At 41.6% G+C, this 20,213-nt stretch overlaps 2 protein-coding genes across 5 annotated transcripts in view; one reads left to right on the top strand and one right to left on the bottom strand.

Annotated features, from left to right (window-relative positions):
• abr (ABR activator of RhoGEF and GTPase) overlaps window positions 1–13,063 on the top strand; it is a gene marked incomplete at its 5' end in the record, with an annotated part of 129,052 nt that extends 115,989 nt beyond the window's left edge. For all 4 annotated transcript variants that reach the window (XM_083910742.1, XM_083910741.1, XM_083910743.1 and 1 more), the window contains 7 exons: window positions 7,409–7,468; window positions 7,686–7,795; window positions 7,932–8,071; window positions 8,254–8,388; window positions 8,530–8,635; window positions 8,930–9,083; window positions 11,624–13,063. In XM_083910742.1, the coding sequence (XP_083766868.1) occupies window positions 7,409–7,468; window positions 7,686–7,795; window positions 7,932–8,071; window positions 8,254–8,388; window positions 8,530–8,635; window positions 8,930–9,083; window positions 11,624–11,713 (795 nt within the window). In that variant the 3' untranslated portion in view covers window positions 11,714–13,063. The remainder of the gene's footprint in view (window positions 1–7,408; window positions 7,469–7,685; window positions 7,796–7,931; window positions 8,072–8,253; window positions 8,389–8,529; window positions 8,636–8,929; window positions 9,084–11,623) is intronic.
• An 872-nt stretch (window positions 13,064–13,935) lies between these two features.
• Window positions 13,936–15,831, bottom strand: timm22 (translocase of inner mitochondrial membrane 22 homolog (yeast); the record flags this gene model as incomplete). Its single annotated transcript, XM_083905192.1, has 4 exons — window positions 13,936–14,092; window positions 14,181–14,253; window positions 14,726–14,922; window positions 15,585–15,831. The coding sequence occupies 4 exons, from the start codon at window positions 15,829–15,831 to the stop codon at window positions 14,016–14,018; spliced, it is 594 nt and encodes a 197-aa protein (XP_083761318.1). The 3' UTR covers window positions 13,936–14,015.
• Window positions 15,832–20,213: the final 4,382 nt, after the last annotated feature.

Below are 20,213 nucleotides of genomic sequence, written 5' to 3'. Positions count from 1 at the left end.
GAGTGCTTTTCTAGTTGATTACTATAAGTTAATCGTCAACTATTTTAAAAACCAATGAAGCTTTTTTCACTAATAAAACAAGATTTCTGATCATTTTTAGGTTCTTAAATGTGAATATTTCCTTTGTTCCTTTGCTCCACATAACAAAGAAATCATTCAAACGGAATCGTTTTGGTCTGTGGACAAAAACGAGACGTTCGAGAACATCGTCATTTCCAGGAAAACACCGATCAACATTTTTTTTTTATTATTCATCTGAAATGCATTATTTTACTTATTCGGCCAACCTTTCAAATGCAGATGAATTCTTTGTCTGATTTGTTTTGATTTCTAATTGACAGACACCAAATTTTGTCTTTTATCAGGAAGAGGAAAAACAGATTCTAGGTTGTTGTTTTTTTCATGTTGCTTTGTGTGATTTCTCTGCGTCACATTCTTCACACCGTGTTTAGAAGAATAACAGTTCGGTGAAGCTCCCCGGAGAATTGTCCTCACACCTCCAGTCTAATGCGACTTCTAATTAAGACACAGTGTGGATGTGATGAGGCTTGGCTGCAAACATTAATTGGCTTCAGAAGCAGACATAAATATATACCTTTTGTGCCTCTCAGCAAAAGAACAAATGATGATTAGGCTGTCGGCAGCTTTTGGCTGCGTGTTTAAGATCATGGTTGGGTTTATTTTAGCCCATGACCTGGGTTTTTCCCTTCGTCGCAGTTCAGCGAGCTTAGCATGGAGAACAATGGTGCCGTCGTGTCGGCTTTAGCCCGGGGGGGAAGATTCACATCTAACCATTATCATCTGCCCTCTGCCTTGCTCATCTGGCCCCCCGCTGCATTTTAACCCACATACAAAATGATACTCTTCCATTTTTTGAGTGTGTTGATTAGTGCAGATGACATTTTAGGGTTCGGTCCCTCCTGTGTGCCTAAAATGCCAGGCGGTCTCATAATAGCCTTTTATATGAGCCACATAAATCTCCCATCTGTCCCCACTGGAGGGCACATTGGCTTTTATTGGCCCCAATCCATCCCCATCATGCTGGTTCTCCTATTGGTTAATGAGCTTCAGGAGAGACCCTCAGTGACCCCCACGGTTCTGGTCGTGCAGCAGAGCATGTGCAGGGTAGCTTTAATCTCAGCGGAGTGACGACGGGGTATTAATCATCTAATTAGTCAGGTATGTTTTTAACACTGGACCTTTTATTAAGAGGAAAGTGGTTGATGAGATCATCGCCACACAATCTGGTCTGTAATCATGATTTATCTGGAATATTCAAGGATTACGATGACTGATTGGTTTTGCTGGTTTTATTTTCTGAAACTTTTCTTCTGCGCTAAAACCAGGAAGTAAAGGCAGTTCACTGATCACAAATGCTTTACTTTAATCCAGATTTAATTTGATTATTAACCTCTTTTTGGGGTCCCAGCTCAAAAATGTCATGCCCAAACTAAACAGAGTATATCTCTGCAATTACAAGCTCTATGTGAAATATCTTGCCGTCAAAGTAAAGATAACACTTGTGCATCACTGTAGATAGCCCTACGTCATGGTTTTTGTGAGATTTTAGCCAAGTTTCTTCTTATCCTTTCTGTTGGAATTTCCGTCAATCTGTGTTAATTAAAGTTAAACATCAGGCTTTATGACGCGTTTGTTGCTGTGGGAAGAAGAGGTTAGTTAGTTTAGAGACTTTAGAGACTCATTTTAACAATCTGGAGTCACGTAAACATGACGCCACGCTCGTCTTTTTCCGGTCAGTCCTCATGGAAGAGCATCGTGCGTTGACTTCGATGCCGTTAACCGTCGTTAACGTGCCCAGCACAAGAATAAACCGTGTAATTAGTTAATAGTTACTTTGGTAAATTGTAATGAGATTACTTTACTAGTTACTGGATTTGAAAAGTAACTTCACTACTTATTACTTTACTTTCCCGTTTCTTAATTTACCGTGTAGATATGTGGACAAACATCACTTAGCCTGCCCACATAGTGTTTATTGTATAATTTATACAAAATGGCATGTAAAACCATATGATCCAACGCAGACTGGATCATTTCTCTATGCGCAGTTTTATCCCCACATCCATACATGACACATACTGTACATAATGATCTTTAAAACGAGGATCGAGTACTATCGCGATAAAATACAGGGGATCTGAGTAGATCTTAGTAAAACGTGTCGACAGATTCTCAAGCGCGCACTTTTCATTGTTTTCACGCCGTGGTCTCAATCTTTGTGTAGCAGACGCTTTAGCGCTGTAATTAAGGGAATAACGGATGCATCAGATGAGCTGACATCTTTAGTTAACTGCTCAAAGAGAGAGAGAAGGGAGTTCTGTTACGGGGAGACTGAGAATAAATACATTCTGTTTTGAGTCATTTCAAAGTGAATGTAAGTGCTTGTGTTAAACTCAAATCCAGGCGATTAAAGGACCACTTGACTCTTTTTTTCTGCTCTGAAGCACAGGATAAGTCACATTTCCCTCTGCATCAGTGCGCTTACTCACCTCGGCTGCAGGCGCAGTTGTGTTGCGTAAGTGCAGCACGAATCTGTGTGTGTGTCACTGACACGACGCGCTGGTGCACTGCACACTGCCTGCAGAGATGAAAGAGTCATCCACAAATCGCATCTCTTTATCTGTCGAAAGCCTCCGCCGATTGGCCCGCGCCGGGAAGTTGTTGGATGAGTGAACATGGCAACACGGAGTCACACAGACCTCACGCAGGCCGCGGTTACATCAGCAGCTGTTGTGTCTCACTGGTTCTTAAAAAAAACGAAAAAACCTTATCCTTAAGTGGCTCACGTGTCTAAAAATAGTTTTGTGTTTTACAAGGCAAACATCCAACTGTGGAAAAGAAGAGAGACTCATTTACTGCACAAACAATTTTTGTAATCCCGCTAAAGCCGAGGAGCCGTGCTATGCTCTAATTAAAGCGCTATCAAAAAAAAAGGCTCTCTGCAGCTGAATGAATATTTAATCAGCACAGAGCAGCGACGGGGAAACTGCGATGAAACACCGAGGACAAATTAAAGAGACATTCATTAATTTAGCATATCATAAGATCGAGTTGTGTTTTGAATAGCGTCGGCTGTAACTCCCCTGCATAGCAACTAAATAAGTGTTGAGGGATTTTTATTATTAAAGGCTTTGCCCATAATCGTCTTCTGCTGTTTCAGGACGCCCACACTTGTATTTTTATAGACTAATTTATAAATATTATTGTCATATTATGTACAATATGAAGCACCCACCATCCATATATAATTAAAACTGAGTGCAATTTCATCTGAGGAACATATGATGTGAACTGTTTACCATACTTATTAGTAAGAAGGTTCATTTTTAACGTCAACAGTACGTGTTTTGGACATGATATTGTATAATAAGGCCGGATTGTGCTATCGTGAATGAATTGCTACTTGACAGAAGTGCAGGTTTTGTTTTCCTCCTGCTGCAGTGTGACGTTTGACTGTGTCGGTCAGCTGTTGCTGTCATTCTCTGAGTGTGCATATCATTCACATGTCACGCCCAGCCTTAGCGCTCGAGGCTGCAGTGTGACTTAAATATGCACAGTTCCCGTAGTGTAGTGGTTATCACGTTCGCCTAACACGCGAAAGGTCCCCGGTTCGAGACCGGGCGGGAACATTCTTTGTTACTTACGAATGACTCAGTAATTAACTGATTAATAATTGTGTTTCAATAATATAGTGAGAATCGTCAATCTGCTGACTCTGCTCACACTCAGTCTATCCGAAAGACTTCACTTACTGTCTTCTATCTATGCCAAAAAGGGTTCTCCTATGACGACAAGCCGAAGAGCCGTATTTGGTCCTGCTAAGCACTTTTATTTCTAAGAGTGTATTACCACACATATGTTTCAGAGAACCTGGAATCATTCCTTAACCTTAAGTCCGCTGCCTTCTCACTTATGCTTTCGCCCTCTCTCTGTCGGTCGGGATGTCACAGACATCGCTCTGTGTCTCCACAGACACGAAAGCAAAACACTACTATGCTGACAAACGCACTCATGTGACAGGTGGTCCAAATTTTTTTTTCGACATTCATTTATATTTAAATGTTATACACTGCAGTTTTAAACAAGTAAACAAGCCAAGAGATATGTGCATTTGCATGCATGTACTGTATACATGTGTTATTATGTATTGGTAAATGAGACCAAATCACCAATCACAAAACAGTCTGTCTTCTGGGGATGAGATTTCAGTCTGAAACAGCGCAGCTGACGAGAGCTTCAGTGAGGAGAGATTTTGATCGGCTCATTTACAGCAAATAGGAGGTTTTTGACCATAAAAGGTGCACTCTGGGTCCTAACCCAGTATCTAGGAATGACTGAGGTGCATACAGTAGATGTTGAATTGGATTATGAATGTTATATATTCTTTTAGAAAGGCTTTTACTGCAGAAACACCACGTGGCAGCAAAACAGCATGACTTTATCTGCTTAATTGGCTGCATGTAAGTCCTACATCACAGCTGTCTGCTTCTTCTTTTTGAAGTGAAGATATAGCTGCCTGACTGAGAGAGAGAGGCTGGAAGAGATCCTGACATCTATTTCTGTAGGGCCCACAAGTGGCTGCCATATGCCTCCACTCACATGTATTTTAAATGCGCGAGCACATAAAAGAACTACCACGAGTGTGTGTGTTGCTGCGTACAGGTGTTAGATTGAGTGCATGAGCCGGGGTTAAGAGAACAGCTGAGCTCCACACCTGGTGCACACTCAAGAACATGGAGTTCCCAGAGTGAGCTGCTGTTGCTGACGCTGCATGCTCATCAAAAAGCACAAACACAGCCGTTGTTTTTTCCTTATGTGTGTTGCAACTGGAATGTGTGCAGATCTTTTTATATAAAGCACAGCATGAGTTTTTTTTTTTTTTTTTTTGCACCACTCTGCTTGATTTGAAGTATTTCTGTACTTTGCTTCAGGCAGCAGAATGTTCTGGCCTCTGCTCGGTTCTTCTAGTTTTTAATGCTCGTACAAAGAGGACTTTGTGCGACTGTGATGTCTGCTCGTCTGAATCATCTTAGCCCGAGGACACGAGTCAGACATTTACTAGACATCTGTGTGAATGTTAGAACTTAGACAGACTCTCACATGCTTGAGATTCCCTTCCAAGTAATCATATGAATGGAATGTTGATCATATAGTGTGAAGAGGTTCATTGAATGCAACTCTTTCATTTGACCATCAGTCCCCTACTGTTTCCTCTCTTTCAGTCCTTCACCTGGAGTTTTCTTCTTTAATCTGAACTTAATCTTTGGCGCAATGGAAGTCTGTCTGATTTTACGTTGACTCTTTGCACTCACCCCTTTAAATTTCCTCGGAACGGAAGGGGAGGCGTTCGGGCTGAGCTCCTAAGTATATTTAATGAAAAATAAACGAGTTTGAGGACACAGTTTTGAGAGGGGGCCATAGAGTGAAACCACTGCCTGTAAAAGATCCTTTTATTTTTACAACCCCAGTATGACTGCATTCATTTTTAATCAGTTATTTAAAAAAAACAAAAAAAAAACGAGAGAGGGTCATAAAGATGAAATAGGTGAAAGGAACAGTTTTTTTCAGTGTCTACTTTGAAAGGAACCGCAGGTGGCGTCGTCTGCGAGGTCCTGGATCTTTGCCCGTATCTCCTCTTGGCAGTAGTTGCGTAAAAAACCCAATTGCAGTGATTACCTGTCCCTCATCTCGAACCCGAACCCTGCTGGGAAAACGAGCTTTAACGATAATTGGAATGCGTGAAACCAATGCCAAATGGCCCTTTTATGAGCTAATGAATTTACACTCAGTGAGAACTTTTAATGGTTGCTGCCTTAAGCCCAATTTATACTTCTGCGTAAAGTGCTCTGCGTAGCTACGCAGAGTCCTCTGGACTTTCTCGGACGCCATTGCTCACTGTAGCCAGAAGCACAACAACCTTGCGCAGTGACCCCTGCTGATCTGGCGGGAAATTGCAGCGAGTGTCCGTCACCACGACGCAGAAGTATAAATGCTCGAGGCGTCTCCGTGGTGACGCAGACGGATAACGCATACGCAGTCGGAGAAGTATAATGTGGCCTTAATGCTGACAATAAGGGAAGTGTGTCCCCCGCCCCCTCCTTCGCACTCATCCAACAAACATTATTTTCCTCTAAGTCGAGCTCCGACATCACCGTTAAAACAGAACTGTGTAGCGTGGAACGTTGGAACTGCCTATAAAAAAGACATTAGCTGTTGTGGCCTCACACAGCAGGGTCTCCAGGAGACTCGAAGCAACAACAGGCTGCCCCATCTATCATGTCTCGGGAGAAGGGCATCGTGGGATATGTGATACAGACTTTTGAGAATGTGCGGTGAAGTGGGCCAAGAGTCTGGAGCCCGCGTCGGACCCTAGAGAGGCCGCGCAAAGTAGGCTACGTGACTGTGCTTTTATAGAGCAGCTGAGATCCGGCTCCAGAGACGGCTGAACTCTGATCTGTGTCAAAGGTTAGGAAAGTAGAGCAGCTCAGGGTTAAACTCTGGACTTGCTGAATCTTGATCAACCCTGACAACCCTCGTCATGTTGAGCACAGACTCTGTGTACAGCAGTCAGTTCCCGTAGTGTAGTGGTTATCACGTTCGCCTAACACGCGAAAGGTCCCCGGTTCGAGACCGGGCGGGAACACTATTTATTAATTGGAAGTGACCGAGTAATTAATTGTGTTGATAACAAAGTAAGAATAGATAATCTGCTGTGTTCTATTTCATTGGTAGAAATATTCTCAGATTAACTAGACGCTAATCTCAATCTCGACACTCTCGTCCGCTAACTGTAAGGATAGTGTGAGAAGAACATGCATTATCATGAAGATATTCCATGTAAAGACAAATGGTTTCAGTCATGCAAGGATCACATGCTGAAAGGAATCTGCCTTTTGATCTACTCTGCCCATTCATTTCCTATGGGAATTATGTCTCTTTTCTCAAAACTGTTGAACAAAGAGGAAGAAAAAAGAAATGGCCAGATGAATAGTAGCTCCTGCATTGATCTACAGTGTCAGCAGGAGTTGAATTAGTACAGAATTCTTGCTAAATAAAATGCAAAGTTGTGAATTTCTACCATTTTTATGTGTCACACACTGTGACATAAATACTTCGGCTGTTTTGTCTGGCTGTGCAGAATCTGTTTAGCCGGGTTTGTTGTTTGTACACAATAAATAAATAAAAACCTGGCTGGGTAAAGATGGCTTCGTATAAATTAAGTTTTCATTTTGGTGCTTGAGTTTCCCAATTGATTCCTATAATACTAACTCACGGAAATAACATGATCAAAAGATTTGTTTAAGCACGTTCCTCTGTGAGAATGATGTCCTTATATTTGATAAAAGGCAAAATATTAATCATCCGATGTCTTTGTGCTTTGTTTCAGCTGGACCCTCAGACTGTGCAGTCCAAGAACTGGCACATGGACGTCATAGAGATGAACGGGGTAAGAGTTAAGAGATAATGACATTGTATAGAAAATGGGATGAGATGTTATTGTTTGGCAAAGTCAATGTAAGCATTGGCCGCAAAAAAGTTCTTGTTTTTACTCATCCGGCCCATTTGAGATCAAATGGGGAGTTTAACACCCCTGCCTTATTGCATTGTGTGCATCCTCTGAGACAAACATGTTGACTTTAGCTGTCATTTGTCCGTTTCATCAGATCAAAGTGGAATTCTCCATGAAGTTCACGAGCCGAGACCTCAGCTTGAAGAGAACGCCGTCCAAAAAACAGAGCGGGGTGTTTGGAGTCAAAATCAACGTGGTGACAAAGTGAGTGGACTGTATTCCTGTTACTGGGAACGACATTGATTATCATATTCTTAAATCTCAACGTTTTAGAATAAAATTAGACGAGATTAGATTTAATATGCTGTGTTAGACATAACCCTGATGCTTGGGTCCACAGGCGCGAACGTTCCAAAGTGCCTTACATCGTCCGACAGTGCATTGAGGAAGTGGAGAAGCGAGGGATAGACGAAGTGGGAATCTACAGGATCTCAGGGGTGGCCACTGACATCCAGGCCCTCAAAGCAGCTTTTGACACCAGTAAGATTGCACTACACACCGTCTTCCTTCCTACAGGAGCAGTTTAAAATAGAAAACTCTCACATGAAGCCTTTACTCCAACACTCTGAGGAGCAGCAGCTGTGATGTTCTGGAGATGATAGAGAGCGCAGCTGTGTTGTTGCGCGTCTCTGATAAACTCTGTGTCCGTGTCTGACCTGTAGATACCAAAGACATCCTGGTGATGCTGAGCGACATGGACATTAACGCCATCGCGGGGACATTGAAGCTGTACTTCAGGGAGCTGCCGGAGCCTCTGCTCACCGACCGCCTCTATCCCGCCTTCATGGAGGGCATAGGTGAGACCTGTTTGAGTTGAACAAAGCGTGTGTGTTGTTGTCGTCGACACGGCCCAGCTGGAAGAGATGACGACTGGTGTGAAACGAAATCTGTCTGACCATAATTGGACGTGGCGTCCGCATTTCCTCTTTCTCTCACAGCGCTCTCAGACCCAGCTGCCAAGGAGAACTGCATGATGCACCTCCTGCGCTCACTGCCAGACCCCAACCTCATGACCTTCCTTACTCTGCTGGAGCACCTCAAACGGTATCTGTCTGTCTGTCTGTCTGTCTGTCTGTCTGTCTGTCTGTCTGTCTGTCTATCTATCTATCCATCTATCCATCTATCCATCTATCCATCCATCCATCCATCCATCCATCCATCCATCCATCCATCCATCCATCCATCCATCTATCTATCTATCTATCTATCTATCTATCTATCTATCTATCTATCTATCTATCTATCTATCTATCTATCTATCTATCTATCTATCTATCTATCTATCTATCTATCTATCTATCTAACTATCTATCTATGTTTGTTCATTGGTTGCTGCAGAGTGGCTGAGAAGGAACCCATCAACAAGATGTCCCTCCACAACCTGGCCACTGTGTTCGGCCCCACTCTGCTCAGGCCCTCAGAGTCTGAGAGCACAAAGGCACATCACATCACCTCCGCCTCTGACATCTGGTCACATGACGTCATGGCTCAGGTACATGCACACACACACACACTCACATTTGACCCCGACACATGCTAGTTCCTGTAGTGGTTATCACGTTTGCCGAATAACACCCGAAAAGTCTTCGGTTCAAAACCGGGCAGGAACATTATTAGCCCTTTAAGGTACGACTCAACCATTTGGTCGAAAACACTTTAAGTCACTATATCTCATTGAAAAATGCAACAACCTGAACTCACTAACACTTAATGTGACTTGTTCTGAATGTTGTACTTTATGAATTATGCAAACCAGGTTTAATATGAACAGACGTCTCAACCGTTTGGTAGAGGCCTGTATCTGTAATACTGTAGGGTCTAATTTCATGTTATTGTTATCATAAGTAAATAAAATAAAATAATACAATTTAAAAAATGCTCTTGCTTTTTACTTGGTACGTACCTTAAAGGGTTAATATACTAGACATTAACAGAATTAATTAACTAGAATGTAAATCAAAGTTTCATAGTGATAATGTCCACAGATAAATCTTATCTCTTTTGTGGGATCCTTTTTTAATAATAAACTGTGAAAGGTTAAGTCTGAATATGTCATACACTGTGTATCAAACCATTACTACACCTTTTTAAACTTTTCGCCCCCTTCTTTCCCGTGATTCATGTTGAAAAGTGTTTATCTTGATGTCTGGACTCAGGGCTGAACCATTTGCGGGGGTAAAAATACTGTTTCTATACGTGTTATTTTCTGTCGCATATTGTTATTTAAATTTGATTTTGCGATACCTTATCTTTAAACTCAGGCTTTCGTGTTATATAGTTGAAATGTGAGCAATTTCGCATGATATTAACGGCCCTTTGTGTGCGCTGTAAGTTCTAATTACTGACACTGAAAACATTCAATAATAAAATATAAACCCCAGATAACGTGTATCCTAAATTGCTGCCTTTGTGGTGAGTTTTAAAAGTTCGATTTTGACTGTAAAATAGTCGGTTTCATTTAAAAATTATATTTCTCTTAAAAATATCTGGTGTATCTATTCAAAAAAATAGTATTAGTGCATTAATAGTCTGAATTATTATGCACAACTTTACTCTAGTCACAGTTTCCATTCAGAATGAGGTCGCTAATCATCATTAAAATGTAAAATAGTTAGACACTGGGCAGGAGTGCATGCAGTGGGTTAGACGGATGTTCACGGATGCATCTTTCCTGTTTTTCAGATTAATTTTTAGTCCCACGGTGCTCAGTGACCCGTGTCACCTCAGCCTGTTCTCCCAGCTGTATTTAGGCTGAAGGAACAGTCATTTATCTTCAGTGAGAAAATGGATTTCCTGTGCACTAAAGTCTTGGCAGAAGAAACAACATCCAGAGTAAATCATCATAAATGAGGGCAGCATGTCCATTACGCTCCAGTTGACTGTTTTTATTGCGGCTCGTTTAAATTCTTCGTGTTTATTTTGCACGTAAACAAAGTGTCAAACACAAAATGAAGATGTCTCTGCTGACGTATAATCTCAGAGAGATGGATTTAGCCTCAGTCTCATAATGATAATAATAATAATAATAAGAAGAAGAAAACAGAGAGTGAATCACATTAAAACATTTCAGACATATTGTGTCTGATGAATAAAGAGATTAAGCGAGCAGCAACGGAAGGGACATTAGAATAATTAAATATTGTCTAGACACACTTTTTACACTGACAGCCACAACTTACCCTACATTTTAAATCAAGTATTTTTTTTATATATATTTCAACCTTATTTTACCAGATTATCCTCCCTGAGGTCAGGAGTGAGGATTTTTCAAGGACAAACACGGAGGGGAAAAAATTAACTGCAGCAATTAATAAAGCTAACATGAATGTGGACATATTCTGTCCTAATATGGACATATTCAGTCTAAATGTGGACATATTCTGTCCTAATATGGACATATTCAGTCTAAAAGGGGACATATGTCCTAATATGGATCTATTCTGTCTAAATGTTTAGATGTACTGTCTACATGTGGACATATGTCCACATGTGGACATATTCAGTATAAATGTGGACACATTCTGTCCAAATGTGGACATATTCAGTCTAAATGTGGACACATTCTGTCCAAATGTGGACATATTCTGTCCAAATGTGGACATATTCAGTCTAAAAGTGGACATATTCAGTCTAAATGTGGACACATTCTGTCCAAATGTGGACATCTTCAGTCTAAATGTGGACGTATTCAGTCTAAATGTGGACATATTCAGTCCTAATGTGGACATATTCAGTCCTAATGTGGACATATTCAGTCCTAATGTGGACATATTCAGTCTAAATGTGGACACATTCTGTCCAAATGTGGACATACTCAGTCTAAATGTGGACATATTCAGTCTAAAAGTGGACATATTTTGTCTAAATGTGGACATATTCAGTCCTAATGTGGACATATTCTGTCCAATTGTGGACATATGTCTAAATACTTACATATTCTGTCTAAAAGTGGGCATATTCTGTCTGGACATAGAGGAAATGTGGACAGATCCATTGTTATTGAATGTGGTGGTTGTCTTGTTTTCCTCTCAGGTCCAGGTGTTGCTCTACTACCTGCAGCATCCTCCCATCTCCTTTGCTGAACTGAAGCGCAACACGCTCTACTTTTCCACTGACGTTTAAGCCCCACCCACCTTCCTCAGGGCGCCACCCACAGGTGAAAGAGTGGAAGATTCCACACATCACCCACACACACACATCCTCGTCCTGGTCCTCCTGCCTCATGTCCCGTCTCTAAAGGCAGCTCATCTCAACTGTATAGCCCCGCCCCTTTCCCTGCCACACACACACACATACACCTCCTCCCTGTCCTGAAAAGAGATGGAGCTGAATCCAAACAGAGGTGCTGATGGAAGTTTTTCCTGCGTCCTAGTTAGTCGTGTGAGGGGAGCAGAACTGCCCCACACCACCACCCGCCATCAAGACCGCAAGGAATTCTGGGAGTTCCCAGGGGCGGAGGAGTCTGGAGGAGGCCACAGCCTGGTGCAGTGGCACGGCGGCGTTTGCGGCGATTTCTTCTTTCCAGACACTGGTGTTGATGATCTCAGAATCAAACCTCCAGCTCGTTTCCCCCCCCCCCCCCTCAACCTGATCAGAGACATTCCAGACAAAAAAAAAAAAAAAAAAAAAAGGCATTTACATGTTTTCTAATTCAGTTTCTTTGTGTTTCCTTTCTTCTGTCTTCCTTGGCTTTTGTGCATGAGGTGGAGGAGGCTGAGGTCGTATGAGTGACATGTGGATGTACTTGAGTGAGTGTGTATCCGTGTGTGTGTGTGAGAACTAGTGTAGAAGTGGCTCTGGGGAGTCATTCTAATAAATGACCGGTGACGCGTCTCCTCAGACAGAGGAGAACCCGCCGTCCCCCGTCGAGCCTCGGCCCGAAGTTAGCCCTATTTATTTGAAATATATATAATAAGTGTGCCTGTACAGTTCTGTGCAACTAGAGAAATGCTCCAAGGAGTCTGTTTTCTGAAGTTTATTCAGGTAGTGGTGTTATTTTGTAGTCAGATTTTGCTCGTTCACCATGTCCACGGTTGGCTAAGCTGTACTGAAAAGATGGCCGAAATGAAAGGAACATTCAAACCTTGTTGTTGCATTGCAAAGCCTGTTCCAAGTGTCTCCCTGCGCCGCTGTAATCTATAGGATGATTTGTGTAGTTGTGCATGTTCAGCTTGTCAATCGAACCAGGCGGGGGATAACAACAACAACAACAACAAAGGTGAACTCTGGCTCAGAACGCTCATCTCCGCTCTGTACAAAGCCAAATCTTTTTTCCCGCTCTCGAGCCTGCGACATATCTTTCAAATACTGTAAGCACTGCTAGATGAGTACTATTTGATATTTTTAATATAAGATGAAAATTAAATAAAAAACGGTTGTATTTTACTTCTTTGGAGGATAATTTCAATATACTGTAATATTGAGGCTCAATGTTAATGTGAACTTTTCCCCCTTCTTTTTTAGTAAAATAAAAGCTCCCAGAACACTCTCTCAATGTGTTGAGTTTGTCCATTTGTTTTTTCTCAATATTTATTAAAGGTGCCATATGTAAGAATGTGGCCAAAAACGGTTACTACATTCAAATTCAAAATACAGAGGTCTTTTAGGTTTCGTTTTCTGACGTAACTGGCAACCCGTGGTTGCTCGGCATGCAAAGACTCTACTGACTGCAATGTTTGGTAGACGACGGTAGGTGGTGCCACATGTCAAAACATGATTTAAAAAACAAACATGATTTGCAGTCTGCAAAATGTTGTTTTTAATGCAAATATTTTGTCTGTACTGTTGTTGTTGGTGAATTCTTCAGTATGTTATATGAACATTATTCCTGAGTCTCTGTGACATATTAGGAGGATTTTATGGCCAGTTGCTTTAGATTTATTACATAATGCACCTTTAAATACTTGTATGGAACACAACCTTCCACTAGAGGGAGCCAAGACTCCCGACTAGCATGTCGTCCAAAATTGGTTCAAAAAGTCGATGAGACGATTGCTCAAAAAAGATTTGACCAATTTGATGAGACTTGATTCCAGAAAGACCGAGTGAGTTTATAAACAAAACCTTTTAATATAAATAATCCTGATGTGGATTAGTTACACATACATCATAATAATGTTCTGCAAGAAGAACACAAGTCTGATTTCAGACGGTCGTGACTCAGAGTGACCTCTGACACATGGAATTAATGAGACGGAGAAAAAAATATATATATACAACTGAAGTCACATCGTCTTCAGTTCACCTGTACACAAACAGGAACCGATGACTTCCACAAAAACAATGCGTCCGCTCTGGCTCTGCAGCAGTCCTCCGTGTGCAGGTAAATATTCACACTGTTCCATTTTCTCACGACGACAGTCTTCACCGGCTCGTCCCCCTACGTTCGTTTATTCAAAGTTCTTAATCGCAGAGTCGCTCGAGTTCACCGCAGATAATATTCGATGGCAGCGGAGAAAGCAGCGAAGCCTCCGCATCCCAGCATCCCGGCCTTCAGACCAGCTGCAGCACAGTCACAAATACACATGACAGAAATGAAGTTGTTTTTTTTAAATGTAAGATATCAGAGTAAATGTACCGAGCTACATACCACGGAATCCAATAGCTCCTCCTGTTACACAGCCGCTGTACACCGCGTTCTTCCAGTCAGATACACCTCGGTGCTGCAGATCACACACACATGAAAGAATAAGTCATAGCTGTGGTGCAAGTGTGCAGAAATACAACAGAGGAGAGGTGCAGTCATATTTTTTTAACACCAGAGGGAGCTATTGGACCAATTTGAGTACTGTATAAAATACATGTCTTGTGTCATCTTTGGTTTTATTAGTGTAACTGAGCGGTTGTTCACCTATACTGTACATTACACTCACAGGCCACTTCATTAGGTTGCTGTAGCTCATCTACATCATGGTTTGATGTGGTGAGCATTTTTAGAAATGGCCTTCTTCGTACCTCGATTGTTATTTTGAGTGACTGTGGCTTTTTGTATCATTGCACATCTGTTTGGTCATTCCCTGCTGACCTCTGCTTTTGTTTAGGCACTGGAGAACCACTAGAAATGGTCACTTCAATCACCTTTCTTCCTCATTCTGATGTCTGGTATGAACTTCTACAAGTATATACGTCACCTACCGATTCTATGATGCACTCCGTGCACGAGAACATGGCGCCCACGATGGCAAAGTTCTTGGCGTAGGACATCCCTCTCTGGCCCATGTCTCTGAGGACTTCTCGAGCCGACGGCGTCTTCAGCGGGTCTTTGGGGTCGAAGCCAACGTTGGTGTCGATGCCGGCGGTGAAAACACCAAACGCTCCTCCGAGAACGAACCCTGAGGAAGGCAAAAAAAAACACAAACGTTTTTTGGGGGAGTTTTAAGTGTCTTAATCTTTTAACTTGTTCTTAATAGGACTTGGGCGTCATGACATCATTACTTGGCGTGGCCACCATGTTGGAGGGTTCCTTTACTACTACTCAGACCACTGTGCAATGCTTATATGTAATATATGTATTATGTATATATATGTAGTACTTGTGGGACTGTAACAGTGTTTGGAGATTTGACAGCCCTAATTCTTGAGGGCTGCGGTGTGGAGGCATCTTGTGTGTAGTGGCGGCAAATAAGCTCTGGGATTGCCGATTTTGTCCACATACCTTTCCCTGGCTTCCCTATTTAAAGCATCCCGGTAAATTCCACATCCTTTTGTGGATTTTTCTTTCTCCCAACTCTGCTTCTTCTCCTCGTTCACTTGCTGTTTGTTTACATTCGCGATGCCATCAACATGGCCGCCACGTCCCAGAATGCAACGCGGTGCCCAAGCCCTATATAAACAACTCATTTTGACTTGTCAGTCTTCAGCAGGGCTCTGCTGAATTACATGTCAATCCTTGATAAGCTTGGACTTCTTTATTAGGTATCCTGTTAAACATATGAGTGTTTATTATCATGTACAGTAATATATTACATTATTGTGTCCTCCTCCTCCTTCTTACCTCCCACACAGGCCAGAGTAGCCTTGAAGGCGCAGCTCTCCATTCCTCTCTCGATCATCTTCTGCTCATCGGTCTTCATCGGCACCGGCAGTCCTCCCATAACGCCGGGGCTCAGCTCCTTCACGGGCCGCTTGTCCCCGATTAAATGATCCAGAATCGTACTGTACTGAAAGCTCTGGGTCTCCATACTCGGTCCAGCCGAGGCTGAAGCCGGAGAGTCGGCAGCACCCGTAGAGGAGGCGGCCATGTTTGTCAATGACAGGCAGACGTTTAGGTAAATGTAGCCAAAGATTACCACGCGGCAGATTCGAGACTCCCCTGAACATGACTTAAAAACAAATAAAGAATATTCATATGTTCACGTAATAGTACACGAACGAAAATCACACACATATTTGTATACATTCTTTTTATTATCATTATTATTTTTAAATCTTTTCTCTCGCGCTTTATTTCAATTATTTTCAGCACATTCGAAACGGATATGACGCAACAACCGGTCGTTTATTTATATATTATTTTACAGCGGCATTTACTATAATAATTCCAGTGCTCGATTAGAAAATAATTTGATAAATTGTGCTCTTTGATGTTATATGATAGGTATAATAGAGTAACCGTGTAACTGCCGGCTTGCAACGTTCCTGAATAAACGGTAACGTGATACCAGGGACTGTGGAACCAGGTTCGCACAAAAATGTACGACAGGTTTTTAAAATAACAGGTAACGATATTTCTGTCACGTAATTTGTTGTTGCCAAGGGCCGGAGGTTTGGACAGGAAGTTGTTGTGTCCGGAGCCAAGGGCTCTTATTTTGAAGGCCAGAGTGAAGAGGAAGTGAAGGGCGTTATGGCGAAAATTACTATTTCTAAAAGTTAAATTGAAGTTCAATTCATTCATTCATTCATTCATTCATTCATTCATTCATTCATTCATTCACTCATTCACTCACTCACTCATTCATTCATTCATTATTTTTGCTGCATAGTTAAGTCCTTTATAAACTCTCGGTTGCATTACGATATACTTTGAGAAAACGAAGCACGAAATGGACTGTTTGGATTTATAACGTGTGGTAGTTTCTTAATTTCAACAGCAGGTGGAGCTGCTGCATAAAACGTTAAACACTGACATGCACTTTTATTTCTCCCCTAACTGACACAGCAGTACAATTAAATAACAAATGAAAAGGAATACCACGGCAATAACAACGGAAACAAAATAGAGACAACGATGTATCGAAAATACGACGGACTATTAGGGCCACATTGAGAAAAAAATCACAGACCTGAAGAATAAAGTCTTAATTTAAGAGAATAAAGTCGTACTGTACTGCCGGCAAGTGTAAGAATGGGAATTGTTGTCATTGTTGATGTTGTTAACGGCGCCTTAGAGTGACGGACCGGAAGTGAAAGTCGTAGTTGACTGCTGTGTTCATACTATTTGAATAAATACCCAGTAAGCAAGGGAAAATTAATTATCAGTCGGATTGTTTTTTGAGAAACTATATACTTATGACAATGTGATGCTGGTGTGACAAAAGATTAAGTATCTCCTTGTTTGTGAAACCTATTCACAAGTACACAAGTACAATTCCACGAAATGCTCCAAGGCCCTCATTTTAACAGTTCTCCTCTCCTGAAACAACAGGTAACAACTTTATTCCCGTAAATTTACACTTTATTCTCGAAGTCTGTAAGAAAAATGTTTTTTCTCAACGTGGCCCTCACAAAAATGTACCAAAATGTCAATGAATGTACTGAAAACTTTTATTTTGCCATATTTATTTCCCTTCCCGTCGTCTCTCTGTAGAATAGACTACGTCTCCCAGAGTTCCCCGCGCACTGCACCAAACTAAATTCGATCCACGCGCTCCACCTACCGGCTCCACAGTGACCACTGCTGCTGATGACAAGCTGATGAGTCGCGTGCGTGTGGCGGCGGCAGCAACAACATCACCCTGGACAAACCACCGCAGCACCGCAGCTATACTGAACAGGTAAGCTGAAGCTAATGGTTAATACCCATTTATCCTGAGAGTTTACATGCTTTTTTTCACCGTTCTTGTATCCAATTCACTGGCGTCTTATGCGTAAACTTTACTGTTAATTCGTTTCCGCTGTCGTTACAAATGAACGCGAGTCTCGTCACAAAATGACATGTTAGCAACAGCAATAACAACGTTACGTCAGAGTGGACGTGTGTCAGTGCGGCAGGACCATACTTTTTTTATTTTCTGTGTCATGACGTGAAGCAGATGTCGGCTTCCTTCATACAACGACGTGTAATTAGCCAGTGGACGTGTTTTTTCCACGCTAATTGACCGTGTCGTGTCGTGTGACATGTCACATAGCACAAAAGTCGAACAACCGCGAGATTTGCATGCTAATTTCTCACCATTCTAAAGTGCCCATGCTGAATTTCTCTCAGCTGCTAACGTTGCACCAGTGAGTTCAACAGGATCCCTACTCCATCAACACTTTCCCTCTGCTCTATTAACATCGCTCTGACTTAATTACAGTCTCAATTCTTTTTATTGCACCATGAGATACAGTGAGTGAAACCCCTTATTAATACAGCCATGCTTTGCCAAGGGAATTCTGCAGTAATTAACCTGCATTTTACCAGTGTGGGTAAAAATGTCAATTTATGGTCACACTCAAACCAAGTAATTGATTAATTAACGATTAATCGAGTAGTTGTTTCAGCCCCACTAGAAAGCAAATATTTCCCCAATGTATATAGATTTTTTTTAAATATATGTTATTATATTAAATGTTTTCATAACCTCTCTATTAATATTTCCTTACCCACTGTAAAGTTGTCTGCAGGATGAATGTCATATAATCCGCTGAGAATCGTTCAGACGTTTCAATCAATCAATCAATCAATCAATCTTTATTTATATAGCCCACAGTTTACAAAACATAGTTTGTCTCACGGGACTTCACAGGGTTGGTAACATCCTCTGTCCTTAGACCTTCGACCAGGGTAAGGAAAAACTACCAGGGAAAAAAAACCCTTGTAAAAGGGAAAAAGGGTAGAAACCTTAGGGAGAACCACAGGTGAGGGATCCACTCCCTGGACGGACAGACGTGCAGTAGATGTTACCCAAAACATACAATACACAATGACAAGAATAAAAAGTGAAAAAAAAAAAAAAAAAAAAAAGTCTTTAAATGCCAGGATCATCTGGATCACTGGGTTTATCACAGCCTGTAGTGAAGACTGTTGTGGTCAGAGACTTGAGGATGACGGAGTCTTCTTTCCTGTCCTGACCTCATGTCGTTCACTGGTGTCAGCAGAACTGTAAGAGATTAAAATCAGTTAGAGATGTGCTATATGTAGATTTATGTGCTACATCTCATGGGGGGACATCAGGTAAGTGGTGAGGGATGAAAAATCAAGGACGGGGTAGAGAAAGTGCGGCTCGTGCAAAGTCTGTGTGCTCATTCTAAGTGCATGATGGGAAATTCCCCCAGCAGTCTAAGCCTATGGCAGCATAAGATAGACTATTCTAATCAGGACTACCTGATCTAGCTTCGACTATAGGCTATGTTAAAAAGGTAGGTTTTCAGTCTCACCTTAAAGGCAGAGACCGAGTCAGACTGTCTGACTGAAAGCGGAAGTTGGTTCCACAGGAGAGGAGCCTGGTAGCTAAATGTTCTACCACCGATTCTACTTCTAGTTATTTTAGGAATAACCAGTAGACCTGAGTTCAAGGAGCGCAGCGGTCTATTCGGCTGATATAAAGTGATTAAGTCACAAATGTAAGAAGGTGCCTGATTGTTCAGGGCCTTGTATGTAAGTAAAAGTATTTTAAAATCGATTCTACTTTTCACTGGGAGCCAGTGAAGAGAAGCCAGGACAGGAGTTATATGGTCACGTCGTCTGGTTCGAGTCAGTATCCGTGCTGCTGCGTTCTGGACCAGTTGAAGGCTTCTCAGGGACTTACTAGGACATCCAGACAGTAAGGAGTTACAGTAATCCAGCCTAGAGGTTATAAAGGCGTGGGAATCGTTTGGAATCGGCTAATAAAGTACACACTGTACACACAGTAGTTTTCATTTGTACAATTTGAACTGCCGATTGTTTTTATCATTCAACCAGAAAATGGTGTAAACTGATCAAAATATACCCCTTTATGCACTTTGAGATTTATTTTAATATAAAGTACATCCATCCATCCATCCATTATCCACCGCTTCCTCCTCCATTAGAAAATGTACACATTTAAGGAGCTCACTCAGACTGTTTCATTATCAAAGGTTTTCATCAATTTGGTAGATGATTAATAATCAGTTAATAGGTGTATCCCTGCCCCCAGATCACTGATTCTAAAACCTAATCCCCTTTTAAATATGACAGTAGCTGACCTGATTGACCTCACTGTCCTCGGGGAAACAACACGGTACAATAAACCTCTTTCAAAAACTGTATGTTCCAGTAGTTTTCAGTCTTTATGTGCTGTAGCTAAGCGTTGTTTAACTGCTCTTTTATAGTATTTAAGTATTATGCTTTTTTTTCTCTCTCCATGGTTGAAGCCTGTGTACATTCTGATACATGAAGTTATAAATATTGTTTCCCAAAGTAGATGTGCTTGTTTGTTTCCATGTGGGTTTTTTTTAT

The sequence above is a fragment of the Microchirus variegatus genome (assembly GCF_963457635.1).
Source record: "Microchirus variegatus genome assembly, chromosome: 2".
Lineage (NCBI taxonomy): Eukaryota > Metazoa > Chordata > Actinopteri > Pleuronectiformes > Soleidae > Microchirus > Microchirus variegatus.
Note: the sequence above shows the minus strand (reverse complement) of the source record. Positions and strands in the feature narration are given on the sequence as shown.